Genomic DNA, 24600 nt, shown 5'->3' with positions numbered 1-24600 from the left:
CCAATCTGTAGGCAGTCGCTTTGTTTTGATGACAGTGTCCTTTGCTTGACAGAAGCTTTTCAATTGCATGAGGTCCCATTTATTGATTGTTGCTCTTAGAGCCTGTGCTGTTGGTGTTCTGTTCAGGAAGTTTTCTCCTGTACCAATGAGTTCTAGGGTATTCCCCACTTTTTTTTCTAGCCGATTTAATGTGTCTGGTTTTATGTTGAGGTCTTTGATCCACTTGGACTTCAGTTTGGTGCAGGGTGATAAGTATGGATCTATTTTCATTTTTCTACATGTAGACATCCAGTTGGACCAGCACCATTTGTTAAAGATGCTATCTTTTTTCCATTGTATGGTTTTGGCATCTTTGTCAAAAATCAGGTGTCCGTAAGTGTGTGGGTTTATTTCTGGGTCTTCTGTTCGATTCCATTGATCCACCATTCTGTTTCTATGCCAGTACCATGCAGTTTTTATAACTGTTCCTCTATAGTACAGCTTGAGATCTGGGATGGAGATACCTCCAGAAGATCTTTTATTGTAGAGGATTGTTTTAGCAATTCTCGGTTTCTTGTTATTCCATACGAAGTTGAGAATTTTTCTTTCCAGGTCTGTGAAGAATTGTGTTGGCAATTTGATGGGAATTGCATTAAATCTGTAGATTGCTTTTGGTAAGATGGCCATTTTTACTATGTTAATCCTGCCAAGCCATGAGCATGGGAGATCTTTCCATCTTCTCATATCTTCCTCTAATTCTTTCTTCAGAGACTTGAAATTTTTTTCATACAAGTCTTTGACTTGCTTGGTTAGGGTTACTCCAAGGTACTTTATGTCATTTGTGGCTATTGTGAATGGTGTTGTTTCTCTAATTTCTTTCTCAGCCCTTTTGTCTTTTGTATACAGGAGTGCTACTGATTTTTTTGAGTTAATTTTGTATCCGGCCACTTTGCTGAAGGTGTTTATCAGCTGTAGGAGTTCCCTGGTAGAGTTTTTGGGGTCACTCATATATACTATCATATCATCTGCAAATAGTGATAATTTGACTTCTTCCTTTCCCATCTGTATCCCCTTGATCTCCTTCGACTGTCTTATTGCTCTAGCAAGGACTTCCAGCACTATGTTGAAGAGAAATGTAGACAGTGGGCAGCCTTGTCTTGTCCCTGATTTCAGTGGGATTGCTTTAAGTTTCTCTCCGTTCAGTTTGATGTTGGCTATAGGCTTGCTGTATATTGGCTTTACTATGTTTAGATATGTGCCTTTTCTTTCTGATCACTCCAAGACTTTAAACATGAATGGATGTTGGATTTTGTCAAATGCTTTTTCAGCATCTAGGGAGATTATCATGTGGTTTTTTTCTTTCAGTTTGTTAATATGGTGGATCACATTGATGGATTTCCGTATATTGAACCACCCCTGCATACCTGGGATGAAGCCTACTTGGTCATAGTGGATAATATCTTTGATGTGTTCTTGGATCCGGTTTGCAAGTATTTTGTTAAGTATTTTTGCATCAATGTTCATAAGGGAGATTGGCCTGAAAATCTCTTTCTTTGTTGAGTCTTTGTGAGGTTTAGGTACCAAGGTGATTGTGGCTTCATAGAATGAGTTTGGTAATGTTCCTTCTGTTTCTATTTTGTGGAAGAGTTTGAAGAGATTTGGAGTTAGCTCTTCTTTGAAGGTCTGGTAGAATTCTGCGCTGAAGCCATCTGGTCCTGGGCTTTTTTTGGATGGGAGACTTTTGATGACTGCTTCTATTTCTTTGGGGGATATAGGACTATTTAGTTGATTTACCTGGTCCTAATTCAGCTTTGGTGAGTCAAATCGATCAAGAAAATTGTCCATTTCATTTAGATTTTCAAATTTTGTGGCATATAGACTTTTGAAGTAAGTCCTAATGATTGTTTGGATTTCCTCAGTGTCTGTAGTTATGTCCCCCCTTTCATTTCTGATTATGTTGATTTGGGTGGTGTCTCTCTGCCTTTTAGTTAGCTTGGCTAAGGGTTTGTCGATCTTGTTGATTTTCTCAAAGAACCAGCTCTTGGTTTCATTGATTCTTTGAATTGTTTTATTTGTTTCTAATTGATTTATTTCAGCCCTGAGTTTGATTATTTCCAGCCGTCTACTCCTTTTTGGTGTGTCTGCTTCTTCTTTTTCTAGGGTTTTTAAGTGGGCCATTAAGTTGCTTGAATGAGCTGTCTCGAATTTCTTCTTGGAGGCACTTAGTGCTATGAACTTTCCTCTTAGCACTGCTTTCATTGTGTCCCACAAGTTAGGGTATGTTGTGTCTTCATTTTCATTGAGTTCTAGAAAGGCTTTAATTTCTTTCTTTATTTCTTCCCTGACCCAGCTGTCATTTAGTAACAAGTTGTTCAGTTTCCATGAGTGTGTAGGCTTTTTGCTATTTCTGTTGTTGTTGAAGTCCAGCTTTATTCCTTGGTGATCAGACAGGATACAAGGGATTATTTCAGTCTTCTTGTATCTGTTGAGGCTTGCTTTGTGACCAACTATATGATCTATTTTGGAGAAGGTTCCATGAGGTGCTGAGAAGAAGGTAAATTCTTTTGTGTTTGGGTGTAAAGTTCTGTAGATGTCTGTGAGGTCCATTTGATTCATGACCTCTGTCAGAGATATTGTTTCTTTGTTTAATTTCTGTTTTCTTGACCTGTCCTTTGTTGAGAGTGGGGTGTTGAAGTCTCCCACTATTAATGTGTGGGGATCTATATGTGGTTTAAATTTTATTAATGTTTCTTTTACAAATGTGGGTGCTCTTGTATTTGGGGCATAGATGTTCAGGATTGTGATGTCTTCCTGGTGGAATTTTCCCTTGATGAGTATGAAGTGTCCTTCCTCATCTCTTTTTATTAATTTTGGTTGAAAGTCTATTTTATCAGATATTCGAATGGCTACTCCTGCTTGTTTCTTGGGTCCATTTGCTTGGAAAGTCGTCTTCCAACCTTTTACCCTCAGGTAATGTCTATCTTTGTGTCTTAGGTGTGTTTCTTGTATGCAACAAATTGCTGGGTTTTGTTTACGTATCCATTCTGTTAATCTGTGTCTTTTTACTGGAGAGTTGAGTCCATTGATGTTGAGAGAGATTAATGACCAGTGGCTGTTAGATCCTTTGATTTTGATGTTGGCTGTGTTCATAAGTTTGTGTGCTTGGTTGCTTTTTGTTTTGCTGTAGTAAGGTTAATTATTTCCTGTGTTTTCTTGACAGAAGCTAATTTTCTTGGGTTGTATTTTCCCTTCCAGTGTCTTCTGTAATGCTGGATTTGTGTGTAGGTATTGTTGAAATTTGTTTTTGTCATTGAATATCTTGTTTTCTCAGTCTATGAGGACTGAGAGTTTTGCAGGGTATAGTAGCCTGGGTTGACATCTGTGTTCTCTTAGGGTCTGCATGATATCTGTCCAGGCCCTTCTGGCTTTCATAGTTTCTGTTGAAAAGTCAGGTGTGATTCTAATGGGTTTGCCATTATATGTTACTTGGCCTTTTTCCCTTGCAGCTTTTAGTATTTTTTCTTTGTTCTGTATACTTACTGTTTTGATTATTATGTGGCAGGAGGATTTTCTTTTCTGGTCAAATTTGTTGGGTGTTCTGTAGGCCTCATGTATCCTTATTGGCTTCTCCTTTAACTTGGGGAAATTTTCTTCAATGATTTTGTTGAAAATATTTTCTGGGCCTTGGAGAAGGGAGTCTTCTTTTTCCTCTATTCCTATTATTCTTAGGTTTTGTCTTTTCATATTGTCTTGGATTTCTTGGATGGTCTGTGTCAGGAATTTTTTGGATTTAACATTTTCTTTGACAGATACATCGATTTCTTCCATTGTATCTTCTACACCTGAGATTCTTTCTTCCATTCCTTGTATTCTGTTGGTTATGCTTACCTCTGTAGTTCCTGTTTTCTTTCCTAAATTTTTTCTCTCCATTATTTCCTCCATTTGTGTTTTCTTTAATTTTTCTAGTTCTATCTTCAGGTCTTGAGTTGTTTTGTTTACTTCCTTCACCTGTCTGCTTGTATTTTCCTCTTTTTCTTTTAGTTCCTTCAACTCTGTCTCTTTTATTTCTTTCAGTGATTTAATTATTTCTTCTCTGAAGGCCACAAGCTGTTTGGCTGCATCTTCCCGTATTTCTTCACGGATGGCCCTAATTTGCTTGTCTTTATCTTCCTCCATTTCTTTACGGATAGCCATGATCTGTTTGGTTTTATCTTCCTCTAATTCTTTACGTATTTTATCTGTTTCCTCTATTATTCTCTTCATCAACATAGATGTAAGGTCATCTTCTTGATTTTCTATTATGAGCAGCTTTATTTTTAATAACCAGAACCTCGAAACAACCCAGGTGTCCATCAATGGAAGAATGGATACAGAAATTGTGGTAATTTACGCAATGGAATACTATTCAGCAATTAAAAATGAGGAAATAATGAAATTTGCATACAAATTTTGGGATGTAGAAAAGCTCATTCTGAATGAGGTATTCCAGAAGGAGAAAGACACTCATGGTATATACTCACTTATTTAGACCTATAAGATATGATAAACATAATGAAATCTATACAATTAAAGAAGATAAACAAGAAAGAGGACCCGGGGTAAGATGATCAATCCTCACTTAGAAAGTAAATGGGATGGGCATTGGATGTAGGAGAAAACAAGTAACAGGACAGAAGCCTACCATAGAGGGCCTCTGAAAGACTCTACCTAGCAGTGTATCAAAGCAGATGCTGATACCCATAACCAAACCTTCGACAGAGTACAGGGAATCATATGAAAGAAGGGGGAGTTAATATCACCTGGAGAGGACAGGAGCTCCACAAAACCAAATATATCTGGGCACAGGAGTCTTATATGAGACTGTTTCTCCAAACAATGACCATGTATGGATATAACCTAGAACCTCTGCTCTGATGTAGCCCATGGTAGCTCAGTATCCAAGTGGGTACCCTAGTAAGGGGAACAGATACTATTTCTGACATGAACTGAATGGCGGGCTTTTTGACCTCCCCACCCCATAAGGGAGGAACAGCCTTGCTAGGCCACAGAGGAGGACTTTGCAGCCAGTCCTTTAGATGCCTGATAAAACAGGGTCAGAGAAAGGGGAGGAGGTCCTCGCCTATCAGTGGACTTGGAAAGGGGCAGGGAGGAGATGAGGGAGGGAGGGTGGGATTGGGAGGAAATGAGGGAGCAGGATACAGCTGGGATTCAAAGCTAATAAAATGTAACTCAAAAAAATAGACCATTAAAAAAAAGAAAAAAAAATTATAAAGGTATTGAGGGAAATTCAACAATTTCCTTGAAGCTAGGAAACTGTAGACATGGGGGGGGAATCTCTTAATTCCAGTGGGTCTATACTCCCCATTAAGATGGGGGAAAATAATCAAGTAGGTCCCTGAAAATGGGATACTGGAGCCAGATTGGTTCTTAAAATCTCTTGAAAAACTGAAGTTTATAGTTCTTTGCCCTTGAATTGAATGTGCTGCTTCAGAACCTCTGTGCTAAACTTATTTCAGTGTCTGTGTCCTCAGAAAATAACGGCAGTGAGTCGACATCACACCTAGAGTTTTTTCTCCACATCCGTACATGGTTGTCTATGAAGAGAAAGATTGGGTGTCAGGATAAGGGAAGAGAATAGGCTCTTATTGCAAATTAACTTCATGCAAAATTTCTGGATGAGAACCAACATAAGTCTGTTCCTTTTTGTGTGCTTCTGTATCACTTCTAACACCCTTTCTGAGTCACTGTATTCCAGTGTTGAATTTGCTGTGACAGAATCTTTCATAAAAGATATTAAATCATCACTCAGCAGTGGGCCTGATATTTAAATCAAGACATGTTGCTTTTATTATAAGTTGCAAATCAAATTGTATTGGAGTTTGTCTGTTTCCTTTGATTCAGCATTAAGTTATTGCTGTTTAACTGTGAACAGTTTAAAGAAAAAGTCAATGGATGACACTTAAATTGGTCATTGTCTATAAAGCCGTAGTTCTATGCATTGTAGGACTATGATACCTGGCAGTTGTCACGGGGTTCTAATGAGCCACTGGGAGAATTTAGACCCAAACTAGTGCTTGTTCTGTGTATTACAACTGATTACCATAGGTTGGCAGTGGGTACTGAGGCTTAGCAGTGGTTACTATAGATTAGCAGCAATGTGGGCATCGGATTTTGTAATCAGAACAGGACAGAGTCTCAAAGTTTGCTCCTTCAAAGGGCCATATTCGCAATGCCATTTTAGAAGCTAAAAACAAAACAAAACAAAATGCTCAAGAGTTATCTCAAAGAAAGATGTCCTAAGAAGAAGGAAACCATGATGTTGCTGACAGACATACAAAATGAGCAAAGCAAACTTATAAACTAACTTGGGCTATGAGATATATGAGGCTTTCAGATATGAAATAGATGAAGGTTTGACTTATAAGTGTTACTAAGAGTCAAGCTGTGAAACTGGCTACTCTAGGAAGAACCATGATTGTGAGCAAGCATCAGCTATAAGGATTCCTGGTGTGAGAGAGGCTGGCAGGAAGAATAAGGTTGTATGGGAGCTTGAAGCTCCAGAATAGGACAAGAAAGCATAAAGCTATTTAGAGAATGTGAATTATTCAGGAATGTAAAGAGGAATCTTATCATTTATTTATTTTTTAAAAAGATTTATTTATTTATTATTTATACAGTATTCTGCCTGCATGTGTGCCTGCAGGCTAGAAGAGGGCCCCAGATCTCGATATAGATGGTTGTGAGCCACCATGTAGTTGCCAGGAGTTGAACTCAGGACCTTATGAAGAACAGCCTCTGAGCCATCTCTCCAGACCCAAATTTTTGTACAAAGAGTAAATCCAGGTGTGTGGTGACCCACAACTTTAATTCTGGCAGTTGAGAGGCAGAAGTATCCCGGTATACTTAGTAAGTTCAAGGACATATAAAGAACCCAGATGCCCCTCAACTGATGAATGGATACAGAAATTGTGGTACATATACACAACTGAATAATACTCAGCAATAAAGAACAAGGAAATTATGAAATTTGCAGGTAATGATGGGAACTGGAAAATATCATCCTAAGTGAGGTTCTCCCTAAGCAGAAAGACATACAAGGGATATACTCACTTATAAGTGGATATTAGACATATAATATAGGATAAACCTACTAAAATATGTACACCTAAAGAAACTAATCAAGAAGGAGGACTCTAGCTAAAATGTTCAATTCCCATTCAGAAAGGAAAAGAGGATGGACATCAGAAGAAGGAGAAAACAGGAAACAGGACAAGAGCCTGCCACAGATGGCCTCTGAAAGGCTCTACCCTGCAGGGTATCAAAGCATATGCTGAGACTTATGGCCAACTTTTGAGCAGAGTGCAGGGAATCTTATGAAAGAAGTCCTAGAGCCCTTGCACAGATGTATCCCATGGCAGTTCAGTGTCCAAGTGTGTTCTATAGTAATGGGAACAAGGGACTGCCTCTGACATGAACTGATTGGCCTGCTCTTTGATCACCTCCCCCTGAGGGGGGAGCAACCTTAACATTCCACAGAGGAAAACAATGCGGCCACTCCTGATGAGACCTGATAGACTAAGATTAGAAGGAAGGAGAGGAAAATCTACCATATCAGTGGACTTGTGGAGGGATATGTGTGGAGAAGGGAGAGGGAGGGTGGGGTTGGGAGGAGAGGAAGGAGGGTGCTATGGGGGGATACAAAGTGAATAAAGTGTTAATAAACATTAAAATAAAAAAATATTTCAAAAGAAAGAAGAATATATTATATGAGAAAAGAAAAAATTCAAAACAAAACAAAACAAAGTAAAAATAAGAAATCCAAATTATAAATGTTCTTGACATCAAAAGATTGAGGAATGGTTTCAGGTAGAATGCAAAGAACAAAATTAACATCTATTTGTTCCATTTGGTAATACTCAAAGGACTAGAAAACTGAAGAGAGATGGACAAAAAAAGAAAAAGAAGGTATACATTGAAAATGTTCATATCTTCTTCTCTTCATTTCCAGTATAAATGAAGGAGACAGAGAATTTTGCTTGCGACCCAACATCAGTAAGTTTAACAGTATTTCCCATGTTGAACTGGGCTGTTGATACTGATATGGATAGACTACTGATAATGGAAAGACTATCTACAGAGATTCCTGGATATTTCATAAAAACTAAGGGAGTAGAAAGTAGTAAGAAGGAAGAGAGTAAAGAGGGCAAAGAAAGCAAACAAGAGAGTTAGAACATCATGGCCGTGGTACATGCACACAAAGAGAGGAGACCTGAGCTCTATTCCAGACCTCTTCCTAATGAAGACATTCTTTTTCCAAAGTAAATTCAGCTCAGAAAAGCTAGCTGCTCTCCCAATGTCTGTGTCCCATCTAAACTTATGATACTCACTCACATGTCCTCTTCTGAGCTGCTGGTATGTAAACTGGGGATGAGGAAGAAAAAGGTTGCCCTTTTCTAATTTGGCATACTTTTACCCTACAGGCCTGGCTCTTATGGCAACAGAAGTAGTGAGTATTTGGAAGAGTCAGTGCTCTCAAGTGTTTCATTATGACTTTAGGGTTTCTATAGGAAGCAACATAAAAAGGTTTTTAATTGAAAAAAAAGCTAAATGAACATAGCACTTTCTCCACTGGGTATGAGCAAACACTCATGAATAATCTTCAAAAAGAAAGCAAAGCTGATGAATTCAAGAACAATTACCAAACATCTTACCTGTCCCACCACAGCCCCCCAGGAAAGACAGCCAAGACTATGAAAACATCTCTATGCACACACTCCAACCTGGGTCTACATGTTACCAACAGCCCATACTGGAGGCCCGGGGCCTAATACATATTCCAGAATTCTGCCAAACTCCCTTGGCAGAGAAGAAAGATAAAACAGAAAATTCAGTTTTTTAGGTGAGCACATCCTTGAGGATAGTAGAAACATGGATTCAATGAAATCTGCTAAGAAGTAAGACGGTCTGGGCTCACAAATTTATCTCAGTCCAACACAGTGCTCTCAGGGAAAGGATAGAATGCACCATGGCACTTACAAAGAAGCCCAGTCCTCATGATGACAAAATATCATTTGTCTGATTTTTCTTTCCCAGACATGTGTTTTAGGCAAACATGTTGATTCCTACTGAAATCCCCATGCCAGCCTGCATTTCCTGTTACTGGGTTTCTTACATAGTTATCAATTTTAGTAGTATCTTCCCATCGTTTTCTTTAGTAGGGAGAAAAATGTCTCAGACAAATTTAAACTGTGTTTCTCTGTCTTTCTCCAGACTGACCTCCTACCCCCTTAAAAATTACCCATATAATCTTGTTGCCCTTTATACAGCTCATTAATCCTACCTGGAACAGCATCTTAAAATAGTTTGGGGCATTCATTCTAAGGAGAGAAGTGAAAAACCAGCTAAGCAAATATTGGACTCCTTTCACTCAGCATGAGCTCTCTAGTACATTTGGCTTCTAAGCAACTGGTCCCTCTCCTCTTATATCTGTTCAATATCTCTCTGCTTGCATCCACTTGAACTTTCTCAGACTAAGCCAGTAACTGAAACAGAAGTCATCAATATCAGTCAAATAATTCACATTCCTGGTTCTGTGGAACAATCTTTAAACAAGCTGTTCTCACATAGTTAAGATCAAAACCTAGGGAGAAGTGTGAGAAAATGTTTTACTAATATATCAGTGATATGATGTAGAGTCATGCAAAGGTGTAGATGGGAGATGGAATTCATTTAAAAGGGGACAAACATGTTTTGAAGACAAAAAAAAAAGTCACATAAGCAAGGAAGGGAAATGAGACATTCCTGTGAAATAAAGGGACACAAAGTAAGCTGAAAAGCAGCAAACCAAGAAATCCAATTAAAAAATGGGGAACAGAGCTAAACAGAGAATTCTCTGTAGAGGAATATAGAATGGCAGAGAAAAAACTTAAAGAAATGCTCAACCTCATTAGCCATTAAGGAAATGCAAATCAAAACGACCTTGAGATTTCACCTTACACCCATCAGAATGGCCAAGAAGAAAAACTGCTGGAGAGACTGTGGAGAAAGGGGAACACTCCTCCATTGCTGGTGGGAATATAAACTTGAACAACCACTGTGGAAATCAATCTGGTGCTTTCTCAGACAACTAGGAATAGCGTTTCCTCAAGATCCAGCCATACCACTCCTAGGCATATATCCAAAAGAGGCTCAAGTACACAATAAGGACATTTTTCTCAACCATGTTTGTAGCGGCATTATTTGTAATAGCCAGAAGCTGGAAACAGCTCAGATGCCCCTCAACTGAAGAATGGATACAGAAATTGTGGTTACATCTACACAATGGAATATTACTCAGTACTGAAAAATAAGGAAATCATGAAATTTGCAAGTAAATGGTGGAACCTGGAAAGGATCATCCTGAGTGAGCTGTCTCAGAAGCAGAAAGACATACATGGTATATACTCACTCATATAGACATGTAATATAGGATAAACGTACTAAAATATGTACATCTAAAGAAACTAATCAAGAGAGAGGAGCCTGACTAAAATGCTCAATCCCCATCCTGAAAGGCAAAGAGGAAGGTCATCAGAAGAAGAAGAAAATAGGAAAGAAGCTAGGAACTTGCCACATAGGGCCTCTGAAAGGCTCTGCCCTGCAGACTATCAAAGCACATACTGAAACTTATGGCCAACTGTTGGGCAGAGTGCATGGAATATTATGTAAGAAGTGAAAAATAGTAAGATCTGGAGAGGACAGGAACTCCACAAGGAGAGCAACAGAACTAGAAAATTTGAATACAGGGATCTTCCCAGAGACTCATACTCCAACCAAGTACCATGCATGGAGACAACCCAGAAACTCTGCACAGATGTAGCCCATGGCAGTTCAGTGTCCAAGTGGGTTACATAGTAATGGGAAGAGGGACTGCCTCTGACATAATCTGATTGGCCTGCTCTTTGCTCACCTCCCCCTGAGGGGGGAGCAGCCTTACCAGGCCACAGAAGATGACAGTGCAGCCACTCCTGATGAGATCTGATAGACTAAGATCAGAAGGAAGGAGAAAAGGACCTCCCCTATCAGTGGACTTGGGGAGGGACATGCATGAAGAAGGGGGAAGGAGGGTGGGATCGGGAGGGGAGGAGGGAGAGGCTTATGAGGGGATACAAAGTGAATAAAGTGTAATTAATAAAAATAAATAAATAAAAAGAAATATAGGGACAGATGCAAAACTGAGGCAGTGGGGAGGGCCTCATGTTTTCAGGATAACTGAGCAAGGGAAGAATATGATGTGAATGGAAATCGTGGCTATTGTTTCTGTAGGCTTAGTTGTAGAATCTGGATTCCATCCTGAAAGTAATATGGAAGGTACAATTGGGAAGGAAGTAGAATGGCATCAGATTTGTATTTCATAAATATCGCTTTAACAAGAGTGGGAATATCAAAGTACTTGTATGTAGGATCTTTAGCAATCTAAATACAGGAGAAAAGAGTAAAAAGAATAAAGAGATGGTGTGGAGGGAAGAAAAATACGGTTCTAGTGTATATTAAGAGAAGGAAGATTCTAGATTTCTTGTGTGCCTTAGCATTGTCACATTTACTGCTGTTGATGTCATACATTCGGATTAACATAGTTACCTGTTATTTGTTATAAAGCTGTATAGTTTTCTCTTCCAAGTACAAGTTCTTTGAACTCTATTTTATAGAGATCTATCCAATACTTTATATATTGTGAATGTCCAAGATATAAATAATTTGTGAATATTATCTCTATTTTGATATATCATTAAATACTAAAGAATGCTGAAGGCCTAGTCCCAGAAACTTAACTTACTGCAAAACTCAGGAGTCACTGAATCCTCATTCAAGCAATTTACTGAGACCTATACTGGCAATGCCAGCTTTAAGCATTAGCTATTTCTACACAGACTCAACCTAACATATACTTGTCAAATAAGCTTATAATAAGCCTCAAACGCCTCAGTAATAACAAATTCCTCAAGTTATACTATGTAATATAAGTATAGTGCTTCACAATTTACAACAAACCTTTTTTACCTACTATCCCAGCTAATCCTCCTTTCCAAGGTTTTTATTAATCTCCAAATCTTTTTTTTTTAACAAAGCATTCTTTCTGCAGAGCTTGGGATGGAACCCAGCATATTATGCATGCCAGGCAAGTGCTCTACCACTGAGGCAATTCTTCAGTTCCGGTTATTATTAATTAATTCAATTTACATCTTGGTCATAGGCTCCTCCCTGTTCTCCTCCAAGTCCCACTCTCCCTCCTGTATTCCCTCTCCCTCCTTATTCTTCAAAACAGGAGATCCCCCTACCCAAACATCCCAGCTTATCAATTCACATGAGGACTGAGTTGATCTTTCTCCCCTGTGGCCTTGTAGGAAAGTCCCATCAGGGGGAAGTAATCAAAAAGCAAGCAACATAGTCTATGTCAGAGATATCCTCCATTCCCTTAAATAGTTGGCCAACATGAAGCAAGATGCCCATTAGACTTATCTTCTTGGGTCTGTGCATTATAGTATGTCTACCCTGTATTATATGACTAAAATCCATTTATAAATGATAACATACCATGTGTGCCTTTCTGGGTATGTGTTACCTCATTCAAGATGATTTTTTCTAGTTCCATCCATTTGCCTGCAAATTTTCTGATTTCCTTGTTTTAGATGGCTGAGTAGTATTTCATTTTGTAAATGTACCACAATTTCTATATCCATTCCTCCATTGAGGGACATCTAGGTTGTTTCCAGTTTCTGGCTATTACAAATAAAGCTGATATAAACATGGTTGAGGAAATGCCCTTTTTTGTATGGTTGCAGTTAAAGGTAGGGATGTTATTCTGCAGGAAAGAATTAACAGAAAAATAAAGTGTATCTTAATGTTTTCCCCCACTGAGTCAGGAAGTATAGTGACTGGAATTATGCACCTTTGGACCTGGAGAGTTGGTGTGATACAGGAAGAAGAGCCTATCATGACAACTACAGGGAGCTGCATTTGAAATCATGTCCTACCCCTTCTAAACTGCATCCCCAGGGACAAGTTATTTAGTCTTTTTGAGCTTCTCTTCCTCGTGGGAAAAATAGAAGTGGCTACTTACTTTACAGTGCAACTGAGGGGGTGAATATGATGGCACATTAAACACACACACACATACAAACACACAGACACACTTCAGAGCCTAGCATGAGTGCTTTTCAGTTCTTCTCTCTCCATCTCACAGTCCCTACAAATACCTGAGGGAACTGTAAGATGCAGATCTCTAGCCTTCTCTACACAGCACTTTCACCCGTATCTCTGGGGAAGCACCCAGTGGAGTCTTAGGTCCAGCCCACTGAGACCTGAAGTAAGGTGTATCTATAGCCCATTTGAGAAAATGAAAAGGAACCCACAATTTACTTCAGCTTTGTCTTGTGCTTGGTGCTATGTTTGCTTCTTTTACTTGAGATATACATTTTTGTCTTTTTCAACATTTCTTATAATTCATTTAGATGACATTAGTGACCACTATATGTGAGAAAACATATGACACAGCCCTGACATATACTTTCTCCTCTATCACCCCAATCTCAACAGAAAATTGCTCCTAGGACTGTGGCAGTGTTTACTTTGCACCTTTGGAACCAGTTTCACTTAATTATAAAACCTCTGGGTTAGTCTGACCTATACCAACAATAGCAGTAGTGATAGCAATTACCATTTACATTTCCAGGGTCTGGGCCCTGAAGTGAACATATCTTTTGTATTATCTCACTCCACTCTCACTGTCACAGAGAGCCCTGTGACTTGGGCGCTACACTGTTAACATCTAGTCTTAAAAATAGATCCTGAGATTCTTCTTTTAAACAAAGGCTTAAGATAAAGTAGTACCATTCCACAGGAGAAGGAAAAAGACTAACACAATAAAGGTGAAAGAGGAAGCAGAACATGTAATTGAAGCTTACAGAAGCAATTCCAGGGGAGGAAATGGAAGCAAAGAATTTTGATTCACACTCTATAAAGAGCAGAAGTGCTAAACAAAATGAATTTGCCTTGCTTTACTGCCATCGTGTGGTTTTGTGACGTATAGACAAGCAGCTCATAAACCTCTTTTCTGTTACTGAGCCTAGGATGACAACAGGAAATAAGGCCAAGCAGTGGACCTGACCTTGAGACCTTTATAAGAGCTTTTCCTTCTTCTGGGATCACAGAACTGTAACTATAACAAGCAAATAATTCAGGGTTTAACACCCTTTCCTATGTGGAATATTTCAGGAAGAAGAAAACTGTTTATAAGCACCATTCTTATTTTTTTTTTTTTTAGTCAAAGCAAAAATTGCTTCATGTTGCTTGGGATGTATAAGATGTCATTAATTTAAATGTCTCAGTATTTTGAATCTAGAAGATGATCAGTGAGGAGAGCTAACAGATTAGATTTCTAATTTTTATCCTTCACACATAAGGATATTTCTTCAAAACTTTTCAGTGCACTTCTCCAATGCATGACTGATGATGCCATTTCTGAAGGAAATTGTTACCTTGCATTGCCTATAGGGAAATTGGTTTAAAGGAATAAAATGGGAGCCTAGCATAGCTGTCTGTTGAGAGTCCAGTGGATCAGACAGATGGTGAGACTCATATTGCGTGGAAAACAGGGAGCCTTGTGGAAGAGTAGGAGTAAGGACCTGGAGGGAACAGGCTCTCTACAAGTGGACCAATAGAGCCAATCTGGGCCCAGCTGGTCTGGAAGAAACTGAAGCACCAACCAAGGTCCTTGTGTGGAGTGGACCTAGGCCCTCTACATATATATACGTAATGGACAGCCTGGTTTTCATGTGGGTTCTCTAATAAGGTGAGCAGGAGCTTTCTCTGACAAGGACTCTCTTGCATGTTTTTAATTCACTTCCTCCTGGTTGGACTGCCTTGGCAGGACACTATGGTAGAGGATGTACTCAGTCTTGATACAACTTGATGTGCTGGGATGGGTAAGTGGGGGGATTTCCCCTTTTCAGAATGGAGGAAAAAAAGGATACAGAGAAGGGGGAAGGAAAGTGGGGCCAGGAGTAGAGGAGGAAGGGGGCTATTATTGGGATGTAAAGTAAATAAAAATAAAATTTAAAAAGTAAATAAATAAAAAGAAAAGAAAAAAATGAAATGGGTCATCTGTGGCCAGACAGTAATATGGATACAGCCATTGCACAAAGTAAAAGTTTGTTAGACTTCCCTCTTGCATCCTCCAACTTAACCCAATTTCTCCTCTGGATGGAGGCATATTACTGATGTTACTCAAGGAGACAACTATTATAAGATTTTCAGCAATGTCTGAGCCCCAAATTTTCTAGGATTGACTGTCAACCTTCCAGCTAATGCTACCCCAAAGGATAGTGCATCTGGGCAATGTCCGTGGCTAAATCCATTTCTCTCATAGACAGCTACAAGCAGTGATTCTCAATATATCCTTGCTTGCAAGATGATTATTGTAAGTATATTTTACTGTATATTTTAATGTATACAGATATTTTAATATGTATGAAATACAATAATTATTAGTCAAACAAATTAACATTTTCATCCTCTACTATAGTTTATGTATATGCTAAAATCACTTGAAAATCTATTTTTCTTTTTAAGAACAAAAAAGACAGCCAGGCATGGTGGAGCCTGCCTGTAATCCCAGCACTTAGAGAGTCAGAAGAATGCAGATATTCAAGGCCAGCCTGGTCTCCAAAGTAAGTACAGGACAACCAAGGCTATACAGAGAAACCCTGTCTTAAACAAAGCTAACAAAGCAAAGCAAACAGCAACAACAAAAAAACATAAAAGACAAATATGAATTAAATGATTACTAAAGAGCAAGTCATAACAGGGATCTAAGTAAGTATATAGGGCCTTTGATTTTTCCAAAGTGGAGAAAAATTCAGACCCATAGTCAGACTTTATTAATGGAGCTGGTAACATAGTTATTCACCTATCTAGTTCAGTGCTTTCTATGTAAAAACAGGGAAATCAGGTCGCAGAGTGCGGAAGTGATGTGCCCAAGCAAGCTTTAGAAAATTGAAAGCAAAGTAAGGAGGCCTTTGCCTTTGCCCTGCTGATTTCTCCCACACTCTACTGCCCCACTGTGGATATGAGGATGGTTGCTAAGATGCCTGATTTTGCTGTCGTGATTACAAGGCAAAAAAAAATTGCTCACACAAAAGGAAACCGACAGAAGGAAAGGTAACAGGAAATTCCTGGAAACTGAACCCACAAAGGTCAAATCCCAAGTCACCATAAAGCCTTTGAACTGGCAAGAATGAACGGAAATGTTGAGAGAGCAAAGGAAATGGATCCTCAGAGAAAGGAAATACAAGGAACACACACATGACCTTTGCTTAGCCTCTATCACTAGCCTTTGTCAAATTGGATAGGTCCTTCCTTTCTTCTCTTTTTCAGAAAGCCAAGTCTGGGGCATCCCCTCCAAAGGTACTCTTACAGCTGGGCTGACATTCGGCCAATAACAAGTTGCATAAATTATGCTTTGTATAATGATTATTTTCCTCTACTTCCATGATGATCCTTGTAGGATCAATACTATTACCAATCCCTATTGGTGAAATACTGAAAGGTTAAGTAGTGTGCCCAGATTTGTGCAAGTGGTAAGTAGCAGGGCTCCCATTTGAACAAAAGGCCTCCACTGTTAGCCTGTATATTTATTCTTCATGCTCTATAGGCCACAGATTCTAAAGCTGTTGGCCATAATCCTATGGGGTCATGTAACAAAATGTAGGAGGGTAATGAAAAAAATAGCGAGAGCAAATGGTTTCTGAATGCACAACGAACACAAGTTAATTTAAAATGAAATATGTAATGAATGTGGGGTGTTTCTGGCAACACTTCCTCCAAGATGAATTGTGCAGCTTCACTGTACTCCTAGTTCTTAAGTTTAGAGTATGCTGCATTTAGCACTGTGTGTCACCTCACCTCACACCATGTAATGGCAATAAACATAGCCTGAATCCACTGGGTACTGCTGCATGTTATAAACCACAGGGATTTTACTATTCAGGCAAAGTTTGCTTATCTTGCAGAAACACAATTTAATTAAGGAAAACAGGACCTGTTAATATTTTACTGCTGTCATTATTTAGCATGTAAGCATCCAAATAATGTCTCTTTGGATTGGATTGTACTAGTAAAGTTTGACTTTAAAAACTGCAGCTTTGTGCATTGTGTATGCACAATTACAAGATCAATGGGGTCCTAGCACCAAGAGGATAACTGGACATGAAGCCTCATCACTAACACAGAAGCTATCTCCAAATGATAATTGCTCACAAAGGAAAAAAAGCAGTTTTCACCAATGAAGCTTTAATGGACATAAAAACCACTTTTAATACCAGGCCCCATTCTCATAAGTAGATGGGCAGCTCAAAACTAGCTCAATAGTATTTCTGAAGACGTTTTGTCTCATAATGTTTTATTTGGGCATTTTTTTTACCCTATCCATCTATTGTTTATCTGTTATAATTTCCAGCTTTGACCTTTTATGAGTTTTGTGTGTGTGTCTATGTGTGTATTGTTTCTTGAGCTTTTTTTTTTTTTTTTTTTTTCCTGTTTGTCTCCTCTCTGTATAATTCTGGTTTGTTTGGCCCATTTTATTGGCCTGTTTGTTCTTTAAAGAAAAAAAGAAAGAAGCCATGGAGTTGGATGGGTGGGGTTGTGGGGAGAATCCAGGAGGAGATAAGTGACAGAAAAACAGAATTCAAATATACTGTACGAAAAATTGTGTTAAATGAAAAATTATATAGCTACAAAATTTTTTAAACTGCTGCTTGAGTTGCTGAATTGTGTTTTATAAAAAGTCAGTGAATTTTTGCTTGACACTAGAACAGAATTTGCAACAACCTTTCAAATGTCCCCAAACATATTTGTGCTAATATTTATGTGAAGTGGTACTCCCAGCACTGATAATTACAAAATCAAAAGACCAATCAAATGAAAAATGGAAGATATTATAAGTTCTTTCATATTTAATATTCAGCCAATATTTAATTTTTAGGTTGAAGCAATCACAGTATTTCATTAGTAAACAATTTTGCTTCCCTCTGTAATAAATGGTAAAATAGTGTATCAATTGTTTTATAATTGATTGATTTCTTATTTATTATCAGTATTTTGACTTATATATCTATTTCTATATCTAAATACCTAGGCTTGTTTGAAAATTTCTTCAGGTAAAGGGTTCATAAGTAGAAAATTTAGGAAGTCCTATAGATATAGAATATCTCTTTTTTATAATTGATTTTTTAAAACTAAAGCATAATATATTGGGTACTTTCACCATTGCTGTGGTCAAATACCGAAAAGAAATATCCATAGAGGAAGAAAAATGTCTTTTGGCTTATGGTCTAATGGATATCATATCAGGGAAGGCATGCAACAGGAAGCTTGCTCACAACTATGTAGATCAGGACATAAAAAACAAGAATGCTGGTGCTCATCTGTTTGCTCTCTTTTCTCCTTTTTATTCTGGCCAGCCCCTTAACCTGTAGGGTGGTTGCACTACACTCAGAGTGAGGCTTACTTCCTCATTTCAACCTGTCTGAAACAACTGCACAGACATGAACAGAGATATGTCTCCTAGATGCTTCTAAATCCAGTCAAGTTGATAGTAAGGGTTAACCATCACACATAAGAATACTTTCACTTTAAAACTGAAATCAATGTAATGGTAATGATGGTAACACACAGTAAATATTGACAGGATACTATATTCCAAACACTGTACTGAGTGTATTTCATTAATGACTTTATATAACCCTCACAAAACCTGTATAGTAACAAGTACACATTCACTGAATAGTTTGTTCCATGTCACATATTAATGTATTGCATTGTGTTAAAAATATACTGACTTCAAAAGTATTTCTTTTTTATGTGTATGGGTGTTTGGGCTCAATGCAAATATGTTCACCATATGTATGCCTGGCACCCATGAAGGACAGAAGAGGGCATTGGATCCCCTGAAACTGGAGTCATGGTTGTGAGCCACCATGCAGTTATTAGGAATTGAACCTGTGTCCTCTGGGAGACCAACCAGTGCTCTTAACTCCTGAGCCATTTTCCTAATCCTCCACTCCCCAAAACCACACTGCTAACATTAGGCACTCTATGTTCAGCCCTCTTCCTCACAGGTTCTTATCTTTTCCCTGATTCCTAGTACTTATGATGTCACTTAAAGGATAACTGGAAGGAGGAGGTAAATAAACTACCTTAGCATTAGATTTCGCAGACATTCACCTATGTGAAGTCAACTCTATAAAGTCTTCTTTTAATGGCAAGAATCCAATTAACAACCAACCAAGCCAGTCACCCTGTTCTCATTGCTGAGCTCTTGTTCAGATATCCTGCATGGTCGGCACCGCCACCTTTGATCCTAGAAAATATGCTTAGTCTTCATTCAGAAAGGCAAACCGGATAGACATCCGAAGTATGAGAAGTCAAGGAACAAGACAGGAACTTTCCACAGCGGACCTTTGAAAGACTACCTACCAGGGTATCGAAGGAGATACTGCGACTCAGCCAAACTTTGGGCTGGGTGCCGGAATCCTTATGGAAGACAAGTTAGATAGAAAGACCTGGAAGGGACAGGAACTCAACCAGGAGAACAACAGAGCCAAAATACCTGGGCCCAGGGGGCCTGCAGAGACCTATACTCCAACTAAGGACCATGCATGGAAAGGACCTAGAACCCCTGTTCATAGGAAGTCCATTGGCTGCTCAGTTTCCAATTAAGTTCCCTAGTAAGAGGTACAGGGGCTGTTTCTGACATGAACTAAGTGGTTGGCTCTCTGATCACCACCCCCTGGGGGGAATGTAGCCTTGCCAGGCCACAGAGGAAGATGATATAGCAAGCCTTGATGAGACCTGATAAGCTAGAGTCATATAGAAGGGGAGGAAGTCCTCCCCTATAAGGGAACTAGGGAAAAGGCATATAGGAAGAAGAAGGAGGGTGGGAGGAGACAGGGAAGGGGCTACACCAGTCATATGTAGAGGCAAAATATCAATATACATAAAACTGAAAGAGAGAAAAATAAATAAAATATATTATATAATTATAACTATATAATTATAGTTTTATATATTTTACTATACACACATATATATGTATGAAATGTCACAATGATGGTAATCATTTCATACAATTAATACAGGTTAATACATTTCTATTATTTCTTTGAGAATTTTGTTCAATGAGTTTTACCAATATTTACCACCTGATTCCCTACCCATCCAGTTTTGTATAATCTCTGTTTTTCCTCACTTGTGAAATTCATTTAGGGCACCTGCCTCTGCCTCATGAGTGCTAGGATTAAAGGCGTGTGTCATCACTGCTTTGTTATGTATTTGCTAATTTATGTGCTGAAACTTTCCAAGAATTAATGTTACCTTATTTTTTGTTCATTTTCTATAGTTAAACAGATCTTGTAATAGTAACTTCACCCATTTGTAAATTTCACCTTCACAAGATGATATTCATTATTATCACAATCATTTATCTTTATAACCATATCATATATGTGCTAAGAATTCCCAATTTGTATGCTTAAGGACAGAATCCTCAGTGAGGTTCAAACCATTTGCTTGACACTCATATCTATGCTATACTGACACATCTCACATACATCTGAGTTGAGATGTTTTCTCTTCCCCAACCACAGTTACTTCTCCTCTTGTCTTCTCCTACCCACACCAAACCTAATATTGTCTACAACTGGTTGAACATTTTAAAATGCACTCTTGTTCCTCACTGTCTCCTGGAGACTGGGTCTATTAATACTTGCAAAATTAACAGACGTTCAAGTCCCTGTTAGAAAATGGCATTGTAGTTCCATAGGAATTATACATTCTTTATGTATATTTCAGTTGTTTCTACATTACTTACAGTATATAATACAATATAAATTTTATGTAAACAGTTACTAAACTGCATTATTTATAGATATCTAACCAAAACCTGTACATTTGTAGTGCAAGTGCAATTTTTATCAAATTTAGTTTTCCGTAGTTGATCGAATGTAAAAATTCACAACCTAACATGAGGTTGCAAGGGACAAATACATATTTTCTTATTTAAAAAAAAATTAATACATGGGTACTGTATTTTTACCATCCCTCTCCTCCTTCCACATTTCTCACCCCCACACTTCCCATCAAGTTCATGATCTCCTTTTTAAAATGTCTTATTTGTTTTATAAATGCTTATACATATGTACATTTATACACACATATATATACACATACATGACCTCTCAAGTTCATTTAGTGATGCTCATATGTATAGTTTTAGGGGCTGACCACATTGGATTGGCAAATGACTGAGGGCTCACCCCTAAAGAAGACAGGTTCTCTGTGTTTTAGCAACTATAAATTGTCTTTACCTCTTCATCTAGGGGTGGGGCCTTGTGAAATTTCCCTGATCTATGTTGGCAATTCAACTGGTGTTGATAAGGGACAATTGCATTTGTAATCAGTCTACTTTATTCAGGTAGCCAATGCCTGTGCTTTTATTTTCTTTCTACTAGTCTAAGACTATCTTCTCGACTGACTCATCCACTCTTGCCACCACCTCCAAAATTATTCTCTGCAACTCCATTAGAAGAACCTTCCTAGGGTGTAAATCACATATAATCTCTGTCCTTCATAAAATCATGCAATTCTTCCTACTGCTGGTAAGATAAAACAACAAAGCCCTATAAAGTCTGATCATGGTTCACAACCCTTTGGCCATCTGTTACACTTCTTGTCACTCACTCACTTCCAGCAACATTGATCTTCCAGTTTCCCAATATTTAAGTCATTGCTCTTTATAAAATATTGTCTTCTATGTATGTGTAGTACTTTCTTCTTGAATTTTCTCCAGTTAATACTACAAATCTCTCAGGTTCCTTAAAAAAATCACTCATTGTTAGGGGGTTTTTCCCTAATCTTTCCCTAATTGAAGTAAGAATCTCCTCTATTTTTCTCTCATGAAGAACCTGTCCTCCTTGTCACAGTAGTGACAACACTATAATTTAGCATCAAATACTCCATGTCTCTTCCAGAACAGATGGAATCACCTTTGGATCCTTGCCTAAAAACAAAATAGTGTGAAGTCAGGTAACTAGGGCTGTGCGATCAGTTTCTTGACCTCTGATTCCTTGTCATCAGATTGAAGAAGTGAGAACATACTTGTTCCAGTAAAAAGTACTATTTGGTTACTTACAAAACCCAGCTAAAGTGTCTTCCATCACAGAGCTTCCACTCTATTAAGGAAAACAGATGGGCAAAAAAAAAAAAAAAAAAAAAGAACAAATGATTACACATTATGTGCTACAAAAGGAAATTGATACATAAATATATGACAGTGAGTGGCCTTTGAGGTTGGTGTGTGTGTGTGTGTTTATGCTGTATGCATGTGGTGAGGTCCATCCATGTGAAGGGTACACATATGTGTTAATATGTGTGGTGCTCACAGGTCAATATTGGAATGTCTTCCTCAACCATTCTCCACATTACTTTTCTTGAGATGATGTTTATTTACTGAATCTGGAGCTCATCCATTAGCTAAGACTACTGCCCAGTGAGCTTTAAAACTCTGCCTGGTTCTACTTGTTTTCCACAATACTGGAGTTGCAGACATGCATAGACATGCATAGACATGCACAGACATTTCTAGCTTTTTACATGGGTGCAGTGGATCTGAACTCAGATTCTCAGGCTTGCATAGCAAGCACAGTATCTATTGGATCACCTTGTAAACCAGAGGTTGTAGTATTTAATATAAAGGATAAGAATAATAAGCAAGACTTAAACCAAATAATAGCTAAATCTTTTTATTCAAATAGTCTACTAATCTGTGTAAAAATATGCTGAATTTGCCAAGCAATATAAAGTAGCTGCTGTATCATTAAAACTGATACCCAGGTCTTTGTTTATACAATGAAAGGAGAGGAAAGTCTTTTTTTTTCCTTTTTCTCAGAATAATACTTCTATATAAAAGCAAATTTACAGAGTTGCATGGAGAATAAATTATGAAAGTGAATATAATGTTCATAATATAATCACCATTTTAACCTTTTAAAACCTGTAAATTACAGATAATAGTTACCTCTGCTGGAGACATAGTGAGATATAATTAGGGCAGGGTTTATGAAAAATCAATTACATTTTAAGTATTTTTTCTCTTTATTATTTGTTTAATATATGTTTTGTTGTGAAATTTTCTAATGTCTATCAGTACACTTTGTACTTAATCTCCTCATCCATTATCTTTCTCCTATCCCTTTTCCTCTTATTAGTCTTCTTCCTCATTAAAAGTTATTTTGTCTCCTGATTTCATGCTAGAAACATTCCATTATCTTTTCGTGCTCTTTCATCATTCCCTTTAGACCTCCTCCTGCCCTCACAAGGTCCTCTTTTTTGTTTTATATCTTAATCACACAGACACAGCTACACCTAAATTTAAGTTTTAGTTTTACATAAGGGAGAAATATATGATATATGTCTTTGTAAGTCTGGTTTATTTCACTTAATTTAACAGTTCCTTCCATTTTTTTGAAAATGTTAAAACTTTGTTCTATTTTTGTGGCTAAAAAAACAAACGGTGTTTCCATGCCATATCTTCTTGTTTTATTTTTTCATTTTGATCTGCATATTCATTTTATACATCATTTACACTATTGGTGGATATTTGGCTGGTTCTATTTTTATCTGTTATGAATAGTGCAGCAATAAACATATGGTCTTGATTTGAACCCTGGTTCTATTAACTAAAAGCTCTAAGCCCATGTGTAAGTTCATAACCACCTTCTCCCAAAAGGCTCTTCTTCACCTATTTCTTCTTTGCTGTCCTCACTGGTCATGACATAATCCATGAAATACAGTAAATGTTCAAAAGCATCTTAAATGTTATTAACATTGTTTTAATTCTTTTCTGTCCCCCACACAAAAGAAAACAAGAAAAGAATATGAATTCAAAGAATAAATCTCTCTTTTTTTTGAGCCAGGCATGATGATGCACACCTTTAACTCCAGAACTCAGAGAAAAAATTTAAAAAGCAGAAATTTTAAGCCAACCCCTAAATTTTACAATGGCCAAAGAACCCCCCCCCAAAAAAAAACACATCTCCTCCTACACAATGACAGCATTACGTATGAAGGCCAGTGTCATTAGTCACAGAGAAAGCTTCAATGGGTAAATATTTGAAGCCAGTTTTCCCATAAACTATCAGTGCCATTCTGGCCATACTGTCTTACCTAACTGGAATTGACTGGAGACATTCCCGCATGTTTGCATTACCTCCGGGCTGTTCCATCCTAAAGGATACAATGCACAGCCTGAGCTTATCAGCAGCCCTGGAAAGAAAAGCACAGGCACAAGTAGAAAAATAGAGTAGTTTTCCTGTCATGCAAACATCTGCCCTGGGGTACTTTCCATTCAATTCTGCCTTCCCAGCTACAGCCTGATACTTACCTTTTTACTGTAAACTGCTTCATTTCTATTATTCTGTCAATTCAACAGGGTTGCTGTGTCTTACCATAGGCACTGGAGTGAGAAAGATAGATAGATAGATAGATAGATAGATAGATAGATAGATAGATAGATAGATAGATAGATAG

At 38.0% G+C, this 24600-nt stretch overlaps 1 protein-coding gene across 2 annotated transcripts in view; it reads right to left on the bottom strand.

Annotated features, from left to right (window-relative positions):
• The window catches only part of Lhfpl1 (LHFPL tetraspan subfamily member 1), a 54237-nt gene that overhangs the window by 7484 nt on the left and 22153 nt on the right, over positions 1-24600 (bottom strand). Inside the window, exons 3-4 of one of the 2 annotated variants that reach the window (XM_055604973.1) lie at positions 24238-24336; positions 22205-22244 (exon numbers count right to left, since the gene is read on the bottom strand). In XM_055604973.1, coding sequence (XP_055460948.1) covers positions 22205-22244; positions 24238-24336 — 139 coding nt within the window. The remainder of the gene's footprint in view (positions 1-22204; positions 22245-24237; positions 24337-24600) is intronic. The other variant, XM_055604972.1, reaches the window with a different exon arrangement.

Source organism: Psammomys obesus, unplaced genomic scaffold (genome assembly GCF_907164565.1).
Source record: "Psammomys obesus unplaced genomic scaffold, mPsaObe1.curated_primary_1811, whole genome shotgun sequence".
Classification (NCBI taxonomy): domain Eukaryota; kingdom Metazoa; phylum Chordata; class Mammalia; order Rodentia; family Muridae; genus Psammomys; species Psammomys obesus.
The sequence above is the reverse complement of the archived record's forward strand: the minus strand, read 5'-3'. Positions and strand labels throughout refer to the sequence as shown.